Source organism: Seriola dumerili, unplaced genomic scaffold (genome assembly GCF_002260705.1).
Source record: "Seriola dumerili isolate Sdu_G_001 unplaced genomic scaffold, Sdu_1.0 BDQW01000056.1, whole genome shotgun sequence".
NCBI lineage: Eukaryota > Metazoa > Chordata > Actinopteri > Carangiformes > Carangidae > Seriola > Seriola dumerili.
Window position 1 is genome coordinate 5,871,070 of NW_019174311.1, and position 17,300 is coordinate 5,888,369.

The 17,300-nt window shown below is 45.5% G+C and overlaps 1 protein-coding gene across 3 annotated transcripts in view; it reads left to right on the forward strand.

Moving 5' to 3' along the window:
* LOC111218995 (neural cell adhesion molecule L1-like) overlaps positions 1-17,300 on the forward strand; it is a 38,813-nt gene that overhangs the window by 17,336 nt on the left and 4,177 nt on the right. For 2 of the 3 annotated variants that reach the window (XM_022741527.1, XM_022741529.1), the window contains exons 2-23: positions 4,161-4,532; positions 5,747-5,761; positions 7,454-7,556; positions 8,076-8,278; positions 9,384-9,506; positions 9,935-10,105; positions 11,407-11,521; positions 11,936-12,120; positions 12,364-12,495; positions 12,588-12,734; positions 12,820-12,931; positions 13,262-13,422; positions 13,560-13,719; positions 14,069-14,193; positions 14,359-14,460; positions 14,848-15,045; positions 15,134-15,204; positions 15,304-15,529; positions 15,647-15,762; positions 16,155-16,371; positions 16,686-16,808; positions 17,105-17,281. In XM_022741527.1, coding sequence (XP_022597248.1) covers positions 4,403-4,532; positions 5,747-5,761; positions 7,454-7,556; positions 8,076-8,278; positions 9,384-9,506; positions 9,935-10,105; positions 11,407-11,521; positions 11,936-12,120; positions 12,364-12,495; positions 12,588-12,734; positions 12,820-12,931; positions 13,262-13,422; positions 13,560-13,719; positions 14,069-14,193; positions 14,359-14,460; positions 14,848-15,045; positions 15,134-15,204; positions 15,304-15,529; positions 15,647-15,762; positions 16,155-16,371; positions 16,686-16,808; positions 17,105-17,281 — 3,112 coding nt within the window. In that variant the 5' untranslated portion in view covers positions 4,161-4,402. The remainder of the gene's footprint in view (positions 1-4,160; positions 4,533-5,746; positions 5,762-7,453; positions 7,557-8,075; positions 8,279-9,383; positions 9,507-9,934; positions 10,106-11,406; positions 11,522-11,935; positions 12,121-12,363; positions 12,496-12,587; positions 12,735-12,819; positions 12,932-13,261; positions 13,423-13,559; positions 13,720-14,068; positions 14,194-14,358; positions 14,461-14,847; positions 15,046-15,133; positions 15,205-15,303; positions 15,530-15,646; positions 15,763-16,154; positions 16,372-16,685; positions 16,809-17,104; positions 17,282-17,300) is intronic. The other variant, XM_022741530.1, reaches the window with a different exon arrangement.

Here is a 17,300-nt window from a genome sequence, read left to right on the forward strand (position 1 = left end):
AAATAATGTGAATAAGTGAATCGCCGAGCAGACAAGAAACAGGTAGCCAGTATTATTTCACATGATTTGTGGTATTTTTCTGCTGTAGTGACAAAGTGGGTTTGAGACTTGTCTCACTGCAACAGGCTCATGCATTAAGTATGACCCTGCCAGAGAGAGGAAGAAGGGAGGCGGGCGAAGGAGAGAATGAGACAGCCGCACCAAAGACACCAGGTATAGATGGACAGCATCAGTCTGAGACCAAAGCAAATGTATGGTGAAGGGGTGCAAATGAATTATGAATTTGGGTGAATTTAGGGCAAATTGTGCCGACAGGAAGGGGATTTCTATGAATAATTCACTCTTTAGGGGGCCCGATCATCAACCCCCCACCAGCACCACCTTGTTCCTCAAACCCCCCTCCTCACTTATGCTATCCATTGACCCTCATAATCTCTCACTGCCCTTCTCCTGTAACGCCATAACTCTGTCAGTCCATTTGTCTCAGTGAGTACCCTCTTTGTTTATGTCGAAATCACTACCTTTTCCCCGTCCTTCCGTCTGTCTCTTTGCAGCCTGATGTTTCTCCAGACAGACGAACCCTGGGGGAAGAGGAGGGGGTAAAGGGGGGCATGTATTCGTTTATTTTACTCCCCCCTCCTTCCATCCCGCGTCCTCTCCCCCTACACATCTTCACAGCTGGAGGTAGTTAATATTTAAAAGCAAGGCATGACAGGACGCAAGACCTGCACACATGTTTGAACATGCACACACACACACACACACACACACACACACACACACAAACACACAGTAGAATCCAGTAGAGCAACACATCAGATCAAAGTACATTGAGGCTTTCAGAATTGATATTTGCAATATACTCGCTGTGTCGAGAGAAAACATACCAGGCTACATTCATCAACACATCAGCTCCTCACACAGATGCATGATGATATGAAGCAAACAGTAAAAGTGTCTCTTGTGTGTGGGTGGTTTGCACGACGGAGATCAGAATATGTGTGTGAAACTCCGAACATGATTTGACTCTTGAGATTTGATCTTGGGTGTTTTGCCCTCTCACCACACACACACACACACACACACACAAAGATACACACACAGATAAGAGAGCCTGTTCAGCATTTGAAGTCCTTGGCAACGCCCAACGTGTTTACTTAATGCTAATTACTACATTTTGCAGAGGACAGAAGGGTGTAATTTTTTATCTAATGGATGACAAGGTGGATACACATCACAATGGTAGTGCAGCAATTAAAGTCAACTAATGATAGCGACAGTAACATCTTCATACACGATGTCTGGGTTATTTGTGTTTTTATAAGCAAAACGCCTCAAAGCAGGAACCCATGAATAATTGAAGAGTAGCAAAATGGACTGGGTTGATTCGACTTGCTTGATACACGGCCTGCTGGTGGCTAATTTTCCGCGGTCAGGCTTTCTTGCGGAAAAAAAAGAAATGACCACGCCCTCAAATCTCTGCACACTCTACAATTTCACTGTGATTGAACGACTTCTGATGGCGCCCGTCGACATCCCAGCAGTGATAATAGTTTTTAAAAGCACTCAGAAACATTGTGAGGGGTCATCTCAGCCCAGCTGCAGGCAGCCATCCCAGGCGTGACCTCTGACCCTGTCCAATGAAGCAGGTAACAGGGCTGGGATTGGATCGTTGACAGCTGCACAGCGGACACCCTGAAGAAGTGAAATCAGGCATCTGCTTCACTGTCAATGTCTCTCACCCCTGTGATAATGGAGCGGCCACAAGGCGCCATGCCGTGTGCACAGCGTGGAAGTGTGCCTGTGTGAATGTGTGTGTGTGTATGTGTGTGTGTGTGTATTTGTGTGAGTGTGTCTTAGACCACATCAGGCTGTGCTATCAGAATGTTTGGGTGGCTGGGTTGGCCCTGTTACATGGCAACCATCCATACCTCCCTCTCTCTCTCTCTCTGTCTCTCTCTGTCTGTCTGTCTCAGCCGTTCCCTCACCCAGTCACACCCATGCCAACCCATTATAGTGTTCCCCTTTACTGCTCCTACTCAACATGACTGGAATATTCTGTGGCACAATCTACCTCCTGACTGGAGCCCACTGGACCATTCCCCTTTATCTGTCTGATCTCTTCTGTCAGACCACTCGAGGTGTGTGCGCGCGTCTGTCTGCCTGCCTTCCTTACTGTCTGTCCGTCCATGCATTACAAGCTTATTTGTATGTCTCCCCACGAGTGTCTGTCTGAGTGTGTGTGTGTGTGTGTGTGTGTGTGTGTGTGTGTGTGTGTGTGTGTGTGTGTGTGTGTGCTGGCTTGTACACATGCAGCACTGTCCCTTAGTGAATTGTGATTGGCGTCGTGACAAGCCACAGCCCGCCACACTGTTAATCAGCATCCTGTTTCGCTCCACTCAGCTCTCCTTTGCCGTCTCCTTGGAAGGGGCCGTGATAGACAAGCACCCACCTTAGATCACATTAACACCAGTACTAATACCCTGACTAGGTCTGCTTTATTCATGTGACTCTGATGGCATTTTGGAGAGGCCGGTTTAAGACCGGATCACTGTAATTGGCCCCCTGTCTCCAGAGAACAACTAAAGCAGCTTCGGTCTGGTGAAGGGACTGGAAAAGGAGATGCAGAATCAAGAAGTAAATAATGCACACTGATTGGAGGAGCTTGCACATGTTTGTATGCGCGTGCAAGTGGACGGATAGGATTAGCATCACAGCTGTCACCCTTTGTCATCCCTCCTCCTCCTCCTCTTCCTCCTCCTCCTCTTCCTCCTCCTCCTCCCCTCCTTCCACATCTCTCCACTCCTCCCATCACCTCCCACCCTCCCTGCTTTCACTGTACCTCTCTCCTCGCTCACCTCCACCTCTCCCTCTCCTCTGCTCTCCTGCTCAAACCCACTTTTCCACTTTTCATTCTCCCCAGAAGCCCTCCACCCACCTAACCCCTCCCTTTCCTCCCTCTCAGTTTGCTTGTTGTGCCAGTCCTCCGACAAGGCAAAGCAAGTGAGTGTAATGGCTCATTTAATCCAAATGCTGTTAGTTTAAACTCCCTTATTAAGGGCTTAGCTCTTGTTTGGTCTTTAATTTCATCTAATTTGGCTCTTTTGATGTAGACAATCCCACATTCCTGTTTCTCTTTCTAAGATATTGTTCAATGCCTTCTCCGTTGATTGACATATGAAATATCTACAGTAATTAACTGGCCAGCCATTACCCACTAGAAAAAAAGAAAATGAATGATAATCACCACTCTCCATCCTCTTCTCGTCCTCAGTCTCTTCCATCATCTTCATCTCCTCTCCTGTCTGACCTTTTCACGCTCTCCAAGGTCACCCATCACTCTGGTTTGGCATTCTAAACAAACAGCACCGTGCAGAGCCAAATCTCTTTCAATCAGGCTGCCATTACTGCAGAGCTGCCAAATAAGCGCCCTCACTCTATTGTCGTCATTTTCTTTTGTCTCACATGTACGTCTCAATCATGGTGTGCTATAACAGTTCTTTGTGTGTGATAGCGAGTAGTGTAAACAGTCAGTGGGCTGCGCCACGTGGTGCCGCGGGGGAGGACAGCCCGCATGTTGTGGCGAGGACCGGCTCCAAGAGTACAGATGGAGAACGGATAGACTCCTAGCAGGGGTGGTTTGCCTCACTCACCATGACTGATAGCATCTTTATCGCACACTTATCACAGCACTCTCGCCCAAGTACACTATGATCTGTTAAGTTCGTGCAATGAAGGCCTGAACAGACAACCTAATTATCAACTATTTGTTTGTCTGTCTTGCGTATTATCTGATTTGAGACTTCATCAATCAGCATTTGTCTGTCCACAGCCCATCTGGGTTCTGGGAGGCTCTTGTTGTGGCCCTTCCATATGGGCCTCTGCTCACAGAATTAACCAAATGGAAAATTTTTCCTTTTTTTTTTTTTTTTTTTTGTTGCAGGAACAGGCTCAGTGATAGGCATTGTTGGTGTTTTTTGTTGGAGTCCTTATTGTTGACTGTTGATTGGTGTGTTAACTCCATGTCTCGGTCTGTCTATAGGTCTGACCACATGGTGCAGGGTAATTTTTCTCCCATTCTGACACATGGCCCCTCTCTGCCCCTCCCTCTCCCTGTTCCTCTTCTCCTCCCCTCACCCCCCCCGTCTTTTATCTTACAGAAAAGAAACCAGCAGGAGGGCGTGGACCTTCCTTAAACAAGGAGACAGGAGGAAAAAAAAAAAAAAACAGGAGAGAAGACAAGAGGGACCAAAGGCGTACGAGGCAAAGCTGAGGCCTCCTGGAAGCGAAACATAGCCTCACACTTGCTCAGCACGAGTGTGTGTGTGTGTGAGGTTGCCCTCTGTGTGTATTTTACTGTACGTGCGTGTGAGCAGGTGGGACTTTGATGGGACAGTGAGCAATGCCTCACACGCAGCGACAGCAGGTTGGCAGTAGGGGGCAGTGCTCCTCCCGCCTCCTCCCCTTCCTCCTCCTCCTCCTATCCCTTGCTGCCCGGCCCAGCCATGCAGCCATACACATACCCTCCAACTGTGAGTACCGATTTATATCGCACCATTCATAACAATGGTAGCTGAATGTTTCCATGAGGTTCAAATATCTATTTGTTGTGCTAATTACATTGTTGATTCATCAAAGCAGGCTACTAATGATCTTTCATCATGATTAATTAGTGCAAATGAGCAGAATGAGCATGTTTCTCTTTCAGTAGCCTCAATATTCAGGGTTGGATTGTGCTTTTATGCTTGAAATACTACACCGTTTGAGGCCTCTTTGGTTAGTACTCATCTGTGCCTGCGGTGTGTCTAATTACTCTGTAATTGATCCCTTCATTCTGCATTGATTAGTCCCACTATTGATCTGGTTTCCTTGGTGCAAACCAGAATCTGATTGGGGAGTAATTTAATCAACAATTGAGTTATACAACAATAATCCAGCAAGGCTTTTCTTGCTTGGTCTCATTTCTTCCTCCTCGTCGATGCAATATGTGGGCATTAGGAATACAGCTGAGCTTGTGGCCCTGCAGGGAAATTGATCTTCATCTCCTCTGCTGCTACTGCTGGCCTGCCCACAGAGCTCCAATGGAGAGAGAGGGAGAGAGACAGAGAGAGAGAGAGAGAGAGAGAGAGAGAGAATATCGTTTCCAGTATTGCTTTTGTTGTTCACTCTTTATCTAAGACTGCTTGCAATGAGTCACAGTCCTTCACCACCCACACAGATTTATAAAAGTGTGTGTGTATACAAACACGTAATCGCACACACACACACACACACACACACATATATTTACCCCATAAATGTTGATGAAATGCAGTAAATCTCCTGAACTAATTCCCGAGGGGACGGGGTGACACGGAGGTGAGAGGGCCGGACAAGGATGAAGGGAGGATGATGAGGAGGTGGAAGGAGGAGCAGGTCAAAGATGTAAAAGGTCAAGGTGTCGCATGCCTTTCAATTAGCGAGCCTCTGCCATGTCAGTGAGAGTCAGTGAGGACTGATTGATCAGGATCGATAAAGGAGATGCATTAGAATCTGTGTCAAGGAGGCCGGGGTCAAAAGTTACGCTCCACTGCAGGAGATATTACACTGCTTTATCGTCCATGCATCATAATTGTTGTTCAATTATCTGAGAAACATTACCTCTCTGTTTGGCATCTACTGTATGTGTTTAACTATCTCCTTCTCCTTCTTGTTTATTGCAACTAAAATATGTTTCCCTCCTTGCCTTTCCTCTTTGGACTAACAGACCACATAAGTGATCGTAAGTGCTTTTATCTTTATTGATGTGCATCTGTCTTAATGCAGGTGCTGGCAAAGCTTATTGTGAACACTTTGATTATGCCAGAGAGGTTATTTTCCATCCAGCACACAGTAAAACTCATCTTGCACTCTGATGAATCTGGCATTAGTGCGCTCTTGCAGTGTTATGCTTGTGTCCGTGTTTACTCATCTGTTTCGGAGGATGTGTTTTATTGTGCATTTGTGATCGTACGTGAGGATGTGCGTGTTGTATTGTGAACATGCGCCTGTTCCTGTGTGCCTTTTTCTGCATGTGGGTGTGTGTTTAGCCTCGTTGGCTCCCAGTAGGTGAGATCCCTGCAGGAGCAGGGAAGAGGAAGTGTGAGGAGCTGCTGTCTGTAAAGAGGCAGCAGGGCTGTCAGATCAAAGACACGGGGAAAAATAAAGAGGAGTTAAAGCACTAAGCACTAGCTCCTCTCCTCCTCCTCTGCCAATAATGGAGCAGTGCCCGCAGCCCAAACTTCAATTTGATCAGCTGAGGAAATGGGCTTATTTCTTCTATCAGTGGGAATTCTTTCATTAAATTCCCTCACTCTCCCTATCCGTCTCTTTCTGAACCGTGTTTGTTTTTTTCCCTCTGTCTCTGTCTCGCTTTACTCCTTCTGTGTGCGCTCTTTATTTGCTGCACTTCCACCCTTCCCTGTTCGCTCAGCTCTCCAACTCACATCGCCTTCTTCTCATCTACCACAGCCCCCCCGTCATCCTATGTCCTCCTTTACCCATTTACCTACATAATGTAAATGAATCTCTGTCTTGGGCTCTGTCTCTTTCACTTAAAGTCAAATTAAAGACTTTCCCAACAAGTCTCAAGCTGTGACCTCTATTCCACTGCAAACAGCCTATATGCATAGTCACTGAGACTATGTGGAGAAAAAGATTTAAATTTCTGTCTATAAATATTGAAAAGCAGAACATAAAAATACGACATGGGCCATAAAGTATGTGTAAGAATCAAACGTGCTGGTTCAATACAGTATTCATGCCACATCCCAGCATGCTGGGTTTTATGAGTCTGTTATCATGGCATTGCTTTATGGCTGTTATGGGGAGTGGTGACAGAGGAAGAGAAACCTCTTCTGGTGGTCATTACTTTTTTTTTTTTTCTTCAAAATCCCTGCTTCATTTCCCCACAGACTGTCTCCCTCCGTTTCCCTGTCTCTCAGTCTCACAAGTAGCTTGTGCCATATATCTCTTTTACATGAGCTCTCCCTCTTACATTATGCTGTATCAATTTCCTCTCATCTCAACCCATTTTCTCTGCCTGCTCTCTTACTCTCACTCTTTTCCTCGGCCTACATTTAATTGCATTCTCTGGGGAATCTTTTTAAGTGATATTGACTGAATATACTTATGGACAGCTGTTAAACTATGAAATGAGTGGTGTCTCCAGTTATTCTGTGTTGTTTGCTAGGCCATTACCGGCAGCCGTAGGGATATGTGTGATAAAGTGGAGTGATAAAGTAAATGTGTGTAGGTTTTTACAGTAGCATGAAATTAGATCATGTGAATACAGCAGGGTAAAGACTGCAGCACCATTCTGAGTGCGTGCATGTCTTTCTACCCAGGTAAACCCTGCAGGTGTGTTAGAGTGCATGCATGTCTGCTTGATAATGTTGTGAAAACCCTACCCTTTTTTTGTTTTTGGTCCTTGCAGTCAAGAGGCCTCCAATGATCACCACGCAGCCGGAGTCTGTCACCGTCTTTAGTGTTGAAGACCTCGTCATGAGCTGTGAAGCCTCCGGCAACCCTCCACCCATGTTAGTCAGCGCATACACATCCACACAAACAGAGAGAGAGAGAGAGAAGAAAAAAAAAAAAAAAAAACATGGTTTGTCCAAGTCTGAAGATGCTGTATTAGTCATTGAGGAGACAAGCCTTTGGTTATCTTTTTAGACAACTGAGAACAGCGACCTTCCCTCTCCTTGTTCGGTTGACATCTACATATTAGTATTACATGAGAGCACAGCTTCTCCCAGTCAGACTTCCCATTTCAACAAGGGATAAATGTCATTAAGCCCTCGAGCAATCTTTTCAGAGCGTCTTAGCTGCTCTGAAGTGGAAAACTGCTCCGATTGCCAAGGAAGAGATGAATATCGCAATTACACAGCACACGCTTATGAGTCCCACTGGGGCATCTCGTGTAAATTTTGCAGCAGTTCATTTTTGTCCTCAAATGCAGTGACATGCAAGGACATCTTGTGTGTGTTAAGAGCTGCTTTTAAAGGCATGGACATACATCAGTCTTACTGATTCTGTTGTTTTTTCCTTTGCTTAAGTTTCCGATGGACAAAGGACGGAGAGGAATTTGAACCAGGCAGCGACCCAGAGCTGAAGGTTTCCGAGTACACTGGCTCATTCGCATTCTACACGCTCAGTAATACTATGGACACCCTGAAGCAGTACCAAGGCAAATACGTCTGCTACGCATCCAACGAGCTGGGGACTGCCGTCTCTAATGAGGCCATACTCAGCACTGATGGTAACTGCATACTGATCAATGATTAATCCTAAAGCAGCCACTGACCAGTTATTGAGACAGCGTCATTAGATTTGATCATTTACATCTGAATTCAGTCATGCTCAGTGAGTTTTTTCTTGATCATTTGGCTTTAGCCATGAGAGAGGAATCACATCCTTTCAAGGAAGATCAGCCAAATCAAACATCCTCTGATATGTTTTCATACAAACAGCAGCACACTAGAGGAGTTACATATCTTTTATAGATGCCAGTGTCAGTGCTAGAGCTCCTGTAAATGCCTTCAAGGTCCAGATTAGACGCGAGCTGTGTGTTGTCGGTTTTATCAGCAATAACAGCAATTTACAAAGCTGTGAGCGCAGATAGCGTATAAACCTTTTCCTTGCCCTGCTTTATAGAGAGCTCATTTGTTAGCAGATGGAGGCTCACACTGAGACCTTCGAGTACCACCACACAGAACATAATTACATGCAATAACATGATAATCAGCATATATTCAGGTACACACATGCACACACATACATGCATGCACACACACATGGTCCCCCTGGGCAAAAGTGTAGAGCACCTCTGTGTATCCATCCACCTGTGTGACTGGCTCTCTCCTGGGCGACCTCCTTCCTTCACAGTTTCCCTGACAACGGTTTCCCCAGAAACGCTCTTCAGTTGATGTCATGTGAAGCACTCTTCAGTGGCTCCTATGGGGTTATCAACCCATGTGGAAACGGCAGGGAGGACCAATCGCCGACTCATATACAACGCACTCAGTAGGGAGGAGGAGGGCAGGGATGGAGGGGGAAAACACATATGATTCACAAATCACATCACTCTGCTTCTGCAAGACAAAAGACAACCTGGCGCCTTCTCTGAAGATGCTTATCCTCAAATCCTTAAAAGTTCCTCTCATGAAAATGTATGAATAATAGTTCTTACTGTGTGTACCCTTAATCGTGTGTTCAAGTTCACCTGTGATGTGGATTGCCTCAGGAGCTCTCAAGCCTACATAACACAGTAAATGTGTGCACAGATGTTTGTGTACTTCCCCTGTGTGTATCTATGCAGACTAACAGGTGTGTATTTTTTTTTTCCTTGCTTTGCCTCCCTTTAGTTCCCCCGACCCAGCAGAAAGAAAAGAAGGTTAATGTGAAGTCGGAAAAGGGAAGCAGTATTGTTCTGAAGTGTAACCCCCCGCAGAGCTCTATGGAGCCTATCATTCACTGGATGGATTGGAGTGAGTACATTACCTTTCCATCTCTGCTTCCATTACGTCCTTCCTGTCTCCTCAATAAATCTGCTACTTAGACTTAGAGAGGCAGTTGATTATTTATTTCTGAAACAATCTTATCTGAATGTTTCTCTTTCAGAATATTTTTTTTAATCAATTTCTCTATTCATGAATTTAAAAAATATATATCTTTTTGAAGTTTGAGCAGGATCTGTTCTTACCCCAGTTCACCGCCGTCTCTTTTATTATGATTTTTCTATTTCTCTAAGCCTTTTATATCTCTACCGCGCCCTTCACCATTTATTCTCACTATTTTATTCCATTGTCGAACTCTTGAATCTCTCCCTTGTGTCTCGTTTTTTTTCGGCTGTGTCTACCTGTCGTCATTTTCTCTGTCTTTCTCTCTACCACTTCCTCTCTCCCTCTCTCTTTAGGGCTGCACCATATCCAGCTTAGTAAGCGAGTGGTGGTGGGTAAGGATGGCAACCTATACTTTGCCCATTTGACAACTGAGGACAGCAGGGAGGATTACACCTGCAACGTCCAGTACCTGGCAACACGCACCATTCTGGCAAAAGAACCTATCACTCTGACTGTCACCCCCTGTGAGTTTTACTCTGGATCAATGAAGCTCCAATGGTTTTTGACTGAACCGAAATGATCTAAGCTGAACTGAACTCGGTTCCTGAAATGCATCTTAAGGCTAAGAATACCTCTGTTCAAAATTCAAACCAACAAAATGTGATGGAGGAGGTTGTAGGCAGACTGGCTCTCAGTAATGTTATTGCCATGTAAGAAACAAAACGTCTGAACTTCCTCTAAAAATTAAATTAGATGTCAGGCTCATGGGAAAACATTGATTTATATGTAAAATAATGAGAATTCTTCTGATTTATTCTTATTACTTAGTGTTAGGTGGTGCCGTTCTGTAGTTTTGGGAACACTGTCCACCGCCGATAGTTTCGGTTTGGATTTCTGTGGCCACCTCAGTGTAATGAAAGTTGAATGGATTTTCATCTGAAGTGTTCGTAGAATTGATAAATTACATTTTAAAAATTCAGCAGCAACATCTCGTTCCTGAAACATTTGACAGAACACACTGTCAACAGTTTTTATTAGTTTCAGTGAAAAGTTAAAGAGGACTCAGAGTCTGCAGCAGCTCCGTGAGGCTGCATACATACAGCAACATACCAACCTAGCCCAAACTTCATGGCAATGCATCTCAAAACCACAAATGTCATTGTCAGAGGTAAGATCAGAGGATCACCACTGTGAGAAGGATTTGTTTTCCAGGGACCAGGGGTGTCTATGGCAAGCCATCCGACAACTGTTAAATAGATATTTTTTAACCAAAGACGTGGGTAGAGCCATGCTGCCACTGTGTACAGCAGTTATAGTAAAATACTGTGTAGTTGTGTATCACACTGCATGATAAATAGTCAGCATGACTATTTGTTGAGAACCACTGAGGTCCCACAGTTAAACCAATGTCAAATCACCCCTATGTGGTGGCATGTTTTGCTGACCAAAGCAGCGACCGTATCCAATAGCCTGTCCCAGAGCGGCGGGGGGCTCATCACCACCTCAGCCCAGTGGTAATGAGATGCAGCTCACACTGAGATGTGGCTGCCAGCATCTGTGGCCCAACTAGAGGTCAGAAAGATGAACACATGTTAACATGAGACCTCTGTGTGTATGTAGAGAATCTGTATGATGATGTGTTGTTCGAAAGGTTAAGTCTCTAGAAAGGCTGTAGTCGTCTCTGCGCGACACCACACCCTGCATCTGAGTGTGTATGTGCGTATGAGAATGGCTGCTGTGTCAGCAGGATGGCAATCTGAAAATTACCCATACATATGTATGATTCTTTCTCTCCGTCTTTGTGTTTGCGCCTGTCCTTCTCCAGCCAACTCAGTAGTACGGAGCAAGAGGCCCCAGATGATGAGACCTACTGGAAGCCATAGCGTTTACCACACCCTCAGGGGCGACACCGTGGAGCTTGAGTGCATCGTCCAAGGCCTGTGAGTGTCTGTGTGTGTGTGCATATGTATGTGTTTCTCCCCCCATCAATCAGAAAGCTTGAGTCGTTTCTCTTAATCAATCGTACCTGCCTCTCATCCATCTCTCCCCCCCTCCTCCAACCTCCCCCACACTCTCTTCATTCCGTTCTCTATCTTTTGCTGTCTCCTGCCGACTCTCCTTCATGCTGCCTTCTCGTTTTCACGTCTTCCTCCTCTTCTCACTGCTTGCCTCTTTCTCTCTCTGCCTGCCATCTTCATTCTTTATGTCCACTTCCTCTCACTTGCAACCACCATCACACAACTGCTGTTTCTCCTCTCTCTCCTACGTGTCTTCCTCCCTCTATTGCATTTTTCCCCCTCTTCATTTTTCCCACTCTTGCTAATCGTGCTCGTCCCCTCTCTCCTCCTCTTCAGTCCAACTCCAGACGTGTCGTGGCTGAGGAAGGACGGCGAGATGTCCGAATCTCGAACTATGAGAGATATGTTCGACCGCCGCCTGCGTTTTAGTAATATCTCAGAGAGCGACGCGGGCGAGTACCAGTGTAGAGCAAACAACTCCCAAGGAAAGCTCACACACACTTACACCGTGATTGTGGAAGGTACGTCACATACACATACACATACACTATGTCATTATTATTTCCATTAGTTGGCAGTTTTTTAGAATTTGTTCTCATGGATTTATAATGCATAAAAATTGTTGTATAGATACAGCAAGCGAGTTATGATTTGAGGCTTTCTCTTATAGATTATAAAATAATATAACTATTTTAAATTGGTAAAACAGCTGCTTTGTTTTTGAGACTATGACAGAGACATTTTTTTTTCCCCGTGCCTTGCAGCTGCTCCTTACTGGACCAAGGAGCCAGTCAGTCAGTTATATGCCCCAGGTGAGACTGTCAGACTAGACTGCCAGGCAGACGGCATCCCCACTCCCACCATCAGCTGGACCATCAATGGAATCCCCCTCTCAGGTGAGTACACACACCCACACCTGCACACTCTTACCTCGACACACACAGCCTCGGGCGCTGCGCGTGTACTGACAGTCTGTACTTTCTAACAGAAATAGATAAGGACTCTAGACCTACTCTGACAGCAAGCGGATCTCTAATCCTCAATGACGTCAACTTTGGAGACACCGCCATATACCAGTGTCGGGCCTCCAACAAGCACGGAACCATCCTCACCAACACCAACGTTTACGTCATCGGTGAGTGTTTGTTTTGTACATGTCACTTATAGTATATACTGTGACTGTATGCGTGGGTCTCATTTCTCTTTGTGCATTGTTACAGAGCTTCCTCCACAGATCCTTACTGAGGACAGGACCTTATACACATTGACAGAGGGCCAGAAGGCTTTGCTGGAGTGTGAGACCTTTGGTTCTCCTAAGCCTAAAGTCACATGGTGAGACGGATGACTATTGCTTTATATTGTATTGTATTCTAGTTTGTTGTTTGGCAGATTTTCTTATTAACAATTTTCACAGAGGTGACATTGCGTAGGTAGCTCTTCATATGCATAAATTAGCAGCCAAATGCTGTTACATCTGGACTGTGACTGTGGATTTTATCTATGTGGCAGCTGTCCAGCCAGGCTTTGTTGTTCTTGGTAAAAGTGTCAAATTAACAGGTGAATTCAGCCACTAGAGGAGCTGAAAAGGTTTACTTGTTATTCTGCTAGTCAAGTTTCTGATGTGTGTGTGTGTGTGTGTGTGTGTGTGTGTGTCTTTTCCAGGGAGAGTGTCAGCACCTCCTCCCTTCTGGCAGATCCTAGAGTTAATCCACTCACCAGCGGGGGGCTTGAGATCTTTAATGTCACCCATGATGATGAGGGCTACTACACCTGCACTGTACAGAACACCAACTTGTCAGTCAGTGCAGAACTGGAAGTACTCAGTGAGTGTGACACACACACACACACACACACACACACACACACACACACACACACACACACAGCTGATGTTATTTATGTTATTTGCACCTCTTGCAGCCTGTCTCAGTATCATATGTCTCCTTGCTTTTGCCTCCAGACAGCACAGTGATCCTGTCGCCACCCCAGGCTCTGAAGGTGCAGCCTGGAAACACAGCCATCTTCACCTGTCTGGCCCAAGTTGACCCCAAACTCGGCTATCCACTCCTTCAGTGGAGAAAGAACAATCAGAAGCTGTTTGAGTCCGATAGTGACGAAAAGTGAGGAGATATTCTTTGCATTGGGGAACTGCCAATAATGGGGATGATGTTAGAAATGATTCATTGTTTGTTGCTTTGTCTATTTGTTTGTTTACTGTAGTTGTTCTACCCTGATTTTAATAACGAGGAACAGGCGCCACAAACTCTTTTTGTTACTTTTTTTACCTCGTATCAATTTTTATCGATATTGTCCCAGTTTCATAAACAAACAAATAAGTAAATTTCTGTGGTGACAGAAAATGAGATGATGAGGCAGAGATGATGATAATAACAAGACAATGGTAGGGAGGCTTCTTAATTAAAAGGAGAAGGAAGATGAGGATAACAATGATGGCTGTATCTTCCACAGATTCACATTTGAAGGACCAGACCTAATAATAGCTAATGTAGGACCGGAAGATGAGGGCATGTACACCTGTCAGGTCATCACTAAGCTGGACATGGCTGAAGCCAGGGGCACCCTCACTTTATATGGTAAGATCACTGATCACATATTGTATGATCAAGAACCAGTGTATTTTTAATTTCTTTTTTTCTTTTTTTTTTCCCCAAATTACAGAAAGTTTGTTTAAACTTGGGGAGTGGAGACAGGCGGTGTGCAGGTAGTTGTGGTTATGATATTATTGTTGTCCCCCTCAGATCGTCCAGACCCTCCCCTCCTCCTGCAGATCACTGATCCTAAGAATCGTGCCGTCACCCTCAACTGGACTCCTGGAGACGACAACAACAGCCCTGTGCTAGGTTTAGTACAGACACGCAAATTCACTTTCTTACACATCTGCGCCCACCTGTCCCGTTCTAATTGCTTTTAAACAGATAGTGATTACAATGTGATAACTAATGCCACAAAGTGACACAGACCTACACACACACCAAGGCCAAAATACAACATTTCATTTTGTCTAACTCCAACACTCAGAGCAACAAAGCTATATCATTTATCTCCCTCTGGCATAATGAAAGGCTGCTCCGTTTTCAATACTTGGACACGATTATTATGTTATCTGCAACATCAGACCTTTGTAAAGCTGAAGTCTCTCAGTATGTCTCCACTGAGTGTTTATTTATGTCTCTATTTCTTCCTCACTGTGTTTTTTCTCATCAGTCCTTGACTCTCTTTGTATGCAGACTATGTGGTTGAGTTTGAGGACCAAGGTTTGAAGGAAAGAGGTTGGGAGGAGCTGAAAAGAGTACGAGGGGGCGAAGAGGGTGCAAGCCTCCCCCTGTGGCCCTACATGTCCTACCGTTTCCGGGTCATTGCCATCAATGATGTGGGCAAGAGCGACCCCAGCAAGCCATCTGAAATCCACAACACACCTGCTGAAGGTAAGAGCCAGTGTTTTTTTAAGAACAAGTTTTCATTGTCACACTGAACACACTGCGAGAAATACAACGCTGAGCTGTTTTTTCACAGCTCCAGACAATAACCCTGAAGATGTCAGGAGTGAGTCCACAGACCTAGACACTCTGGTCATCACCTGGGAGGTACACCTATTACCTGAACGCTCAATATTCTGAAGCAACACCAAACAAATTTAAAAAAAGGGTTTGGCGTCTTATCGGCTGCTGTTCCCATCACTACAGGCAATGGACAAACGCAACTTCAATGGACCTGACTTCAAGTACAGGGTGCTGTGGAGGCGAGCGGTGGGCAGCGGTCCCAACTGGCACATCAACTACACGACGGCACCACCATTCACTGTCAGTGACGTTGGCAACTTCTCTGCCTTTGAGATCAAAGTTCAGGCTGTCAATGAGATGGGGGAGGGACCCGAGCCGGACCCGGTCATTGGCTACTCAGGAGAAGATGGTAAGATATTAAAGACATACAATTGCAAAACAGTTCCTCAGCAATACGCTCTCCTTTCACTGGGAACATGTCGACTTAGTATTCTTTCTCATCTATCTCCTTCTCGTCCGTCTCTAGTTCCACTGGAGGCTCCGATGGATGTGGGTGTTGTACTAATGAACAGCACTACCATCAAAGTGACCTGGGCAGCAGTAGACAGAGAGACGGTCAGAGGACACCTGCTGGGATACAAGGTACTGATCCTGTATCTCCTTTGTTGTTTGGCCTAACATATTCAGCCCCTGTCCTCATGAATAATAGATATTTTGGGTTTATGAAAGGGGCAGCCACGTCTTGGCTTGGCAGAGGCTTCAGAGTTCTCTTTAGTTCTCAAGGTTGCGAAGAATAGAGCCTTTTTTTTTATTTTAGTTGATCTCACCTTCAAAATGTATCACACTCTCACTGCTTAACTTTCCTCTCTCTTTGGGCTTTGATGCATGTTCCATTCAACGTCCGAGCCATACCCCATCACTCTGCACAGTCGTAATACGAATTGCATTAAGTATAGGACGTGTATGAAATATTTATAAAATTTGAAATGATTTCCTCTTTCATCATTTGTCTCTACTGATTTTAATGTCTCCAGATCTACTTGACCAGAACTGGCTCCAGGGGCCATCACAGAGGCCGGAGGGCCAAGGAGTCAGAAAGCACTGTGGTGGAGGAGACTGGGGCTAACGAGGAGAAGAAGGTGATCAGTGATCTCAGACCGTACTCCCACTACACCGTGGCCGTCACCGTGTTCAACAGCAAGGGAGAGGGACCTGCCTCGGAGACACTGTCCTTCAAGACTGATGAGGGAGGTGAGAATGAGGAAGAGGGGAACAATCAGGGGTGGAAGAGGGAGGGGCGGCAAGGCTGAAAATGGGGGAGAGGTGATAGATAAAGTGGGTGAAGAGGTTCAATTACGGAGGATGGAGCAAGATGGAAGGAAGGGAGGGAGGGAAATGATGCTGGGTGGAGGGCACTGAAGAGAAGGAGGGTTAAAATGATGCAGGGGTAGATATCATTGAGCGGCTAGGATCTGGAGAAAAAAAGGTGACAGTAGATCAAAATAGTATAATAATGCCCTTTGAATCAAGGCCATTTTAATCAGGCCTGTTTGTGTTCCTGCTAGTTCCTGGTCCTCCCATGTCCCTGATGTTGGACAGCCCCTCAGAGTCAGAAATGACCCTCCACTGGACGCCCCCTGGCCAGCCCAATGGAGTCCTCATTGGCTATCTACTGCAATACCAACGGAGTGAGCATTGTTTACATTTAATCCTTTTCCATCCAGTGCACATACAGGAAATGCTTTTGTTTGATGGGGTTCGGGGGTTATGTGGCTTTAAAGACATCAGTGCAAAAAATCAGTAAAATGAATAACACCACGCAATACATCCAGCTAAATCAATAACACCAGGAAAATGTCAAAAGCATAACCCCTAATGATGCTCATCAGTCAGTCACATGTCACCCAGAACAATGTGTCACCCATAACGATGTGTTGAAGACCAAGTACTGATGGAATGTTTTTTTTGGCTTTGCTGTGGTCAGTTGTGGAGAGTGATGACAGCCCCATGCAGGTAGAGACAATAGACGATCCCACAGTCACCCACCTCACCCTGAAGAGCCTGGACCGCCACAGCCACTACCGCTTCTACCTGAGGGGGCGCACTGCTGCGGGGGACGGGGAGCCCATCATGAGGGAGGGTGCCACCACGCTGGATGGAGGTAAAACCCGCGTTCTTCA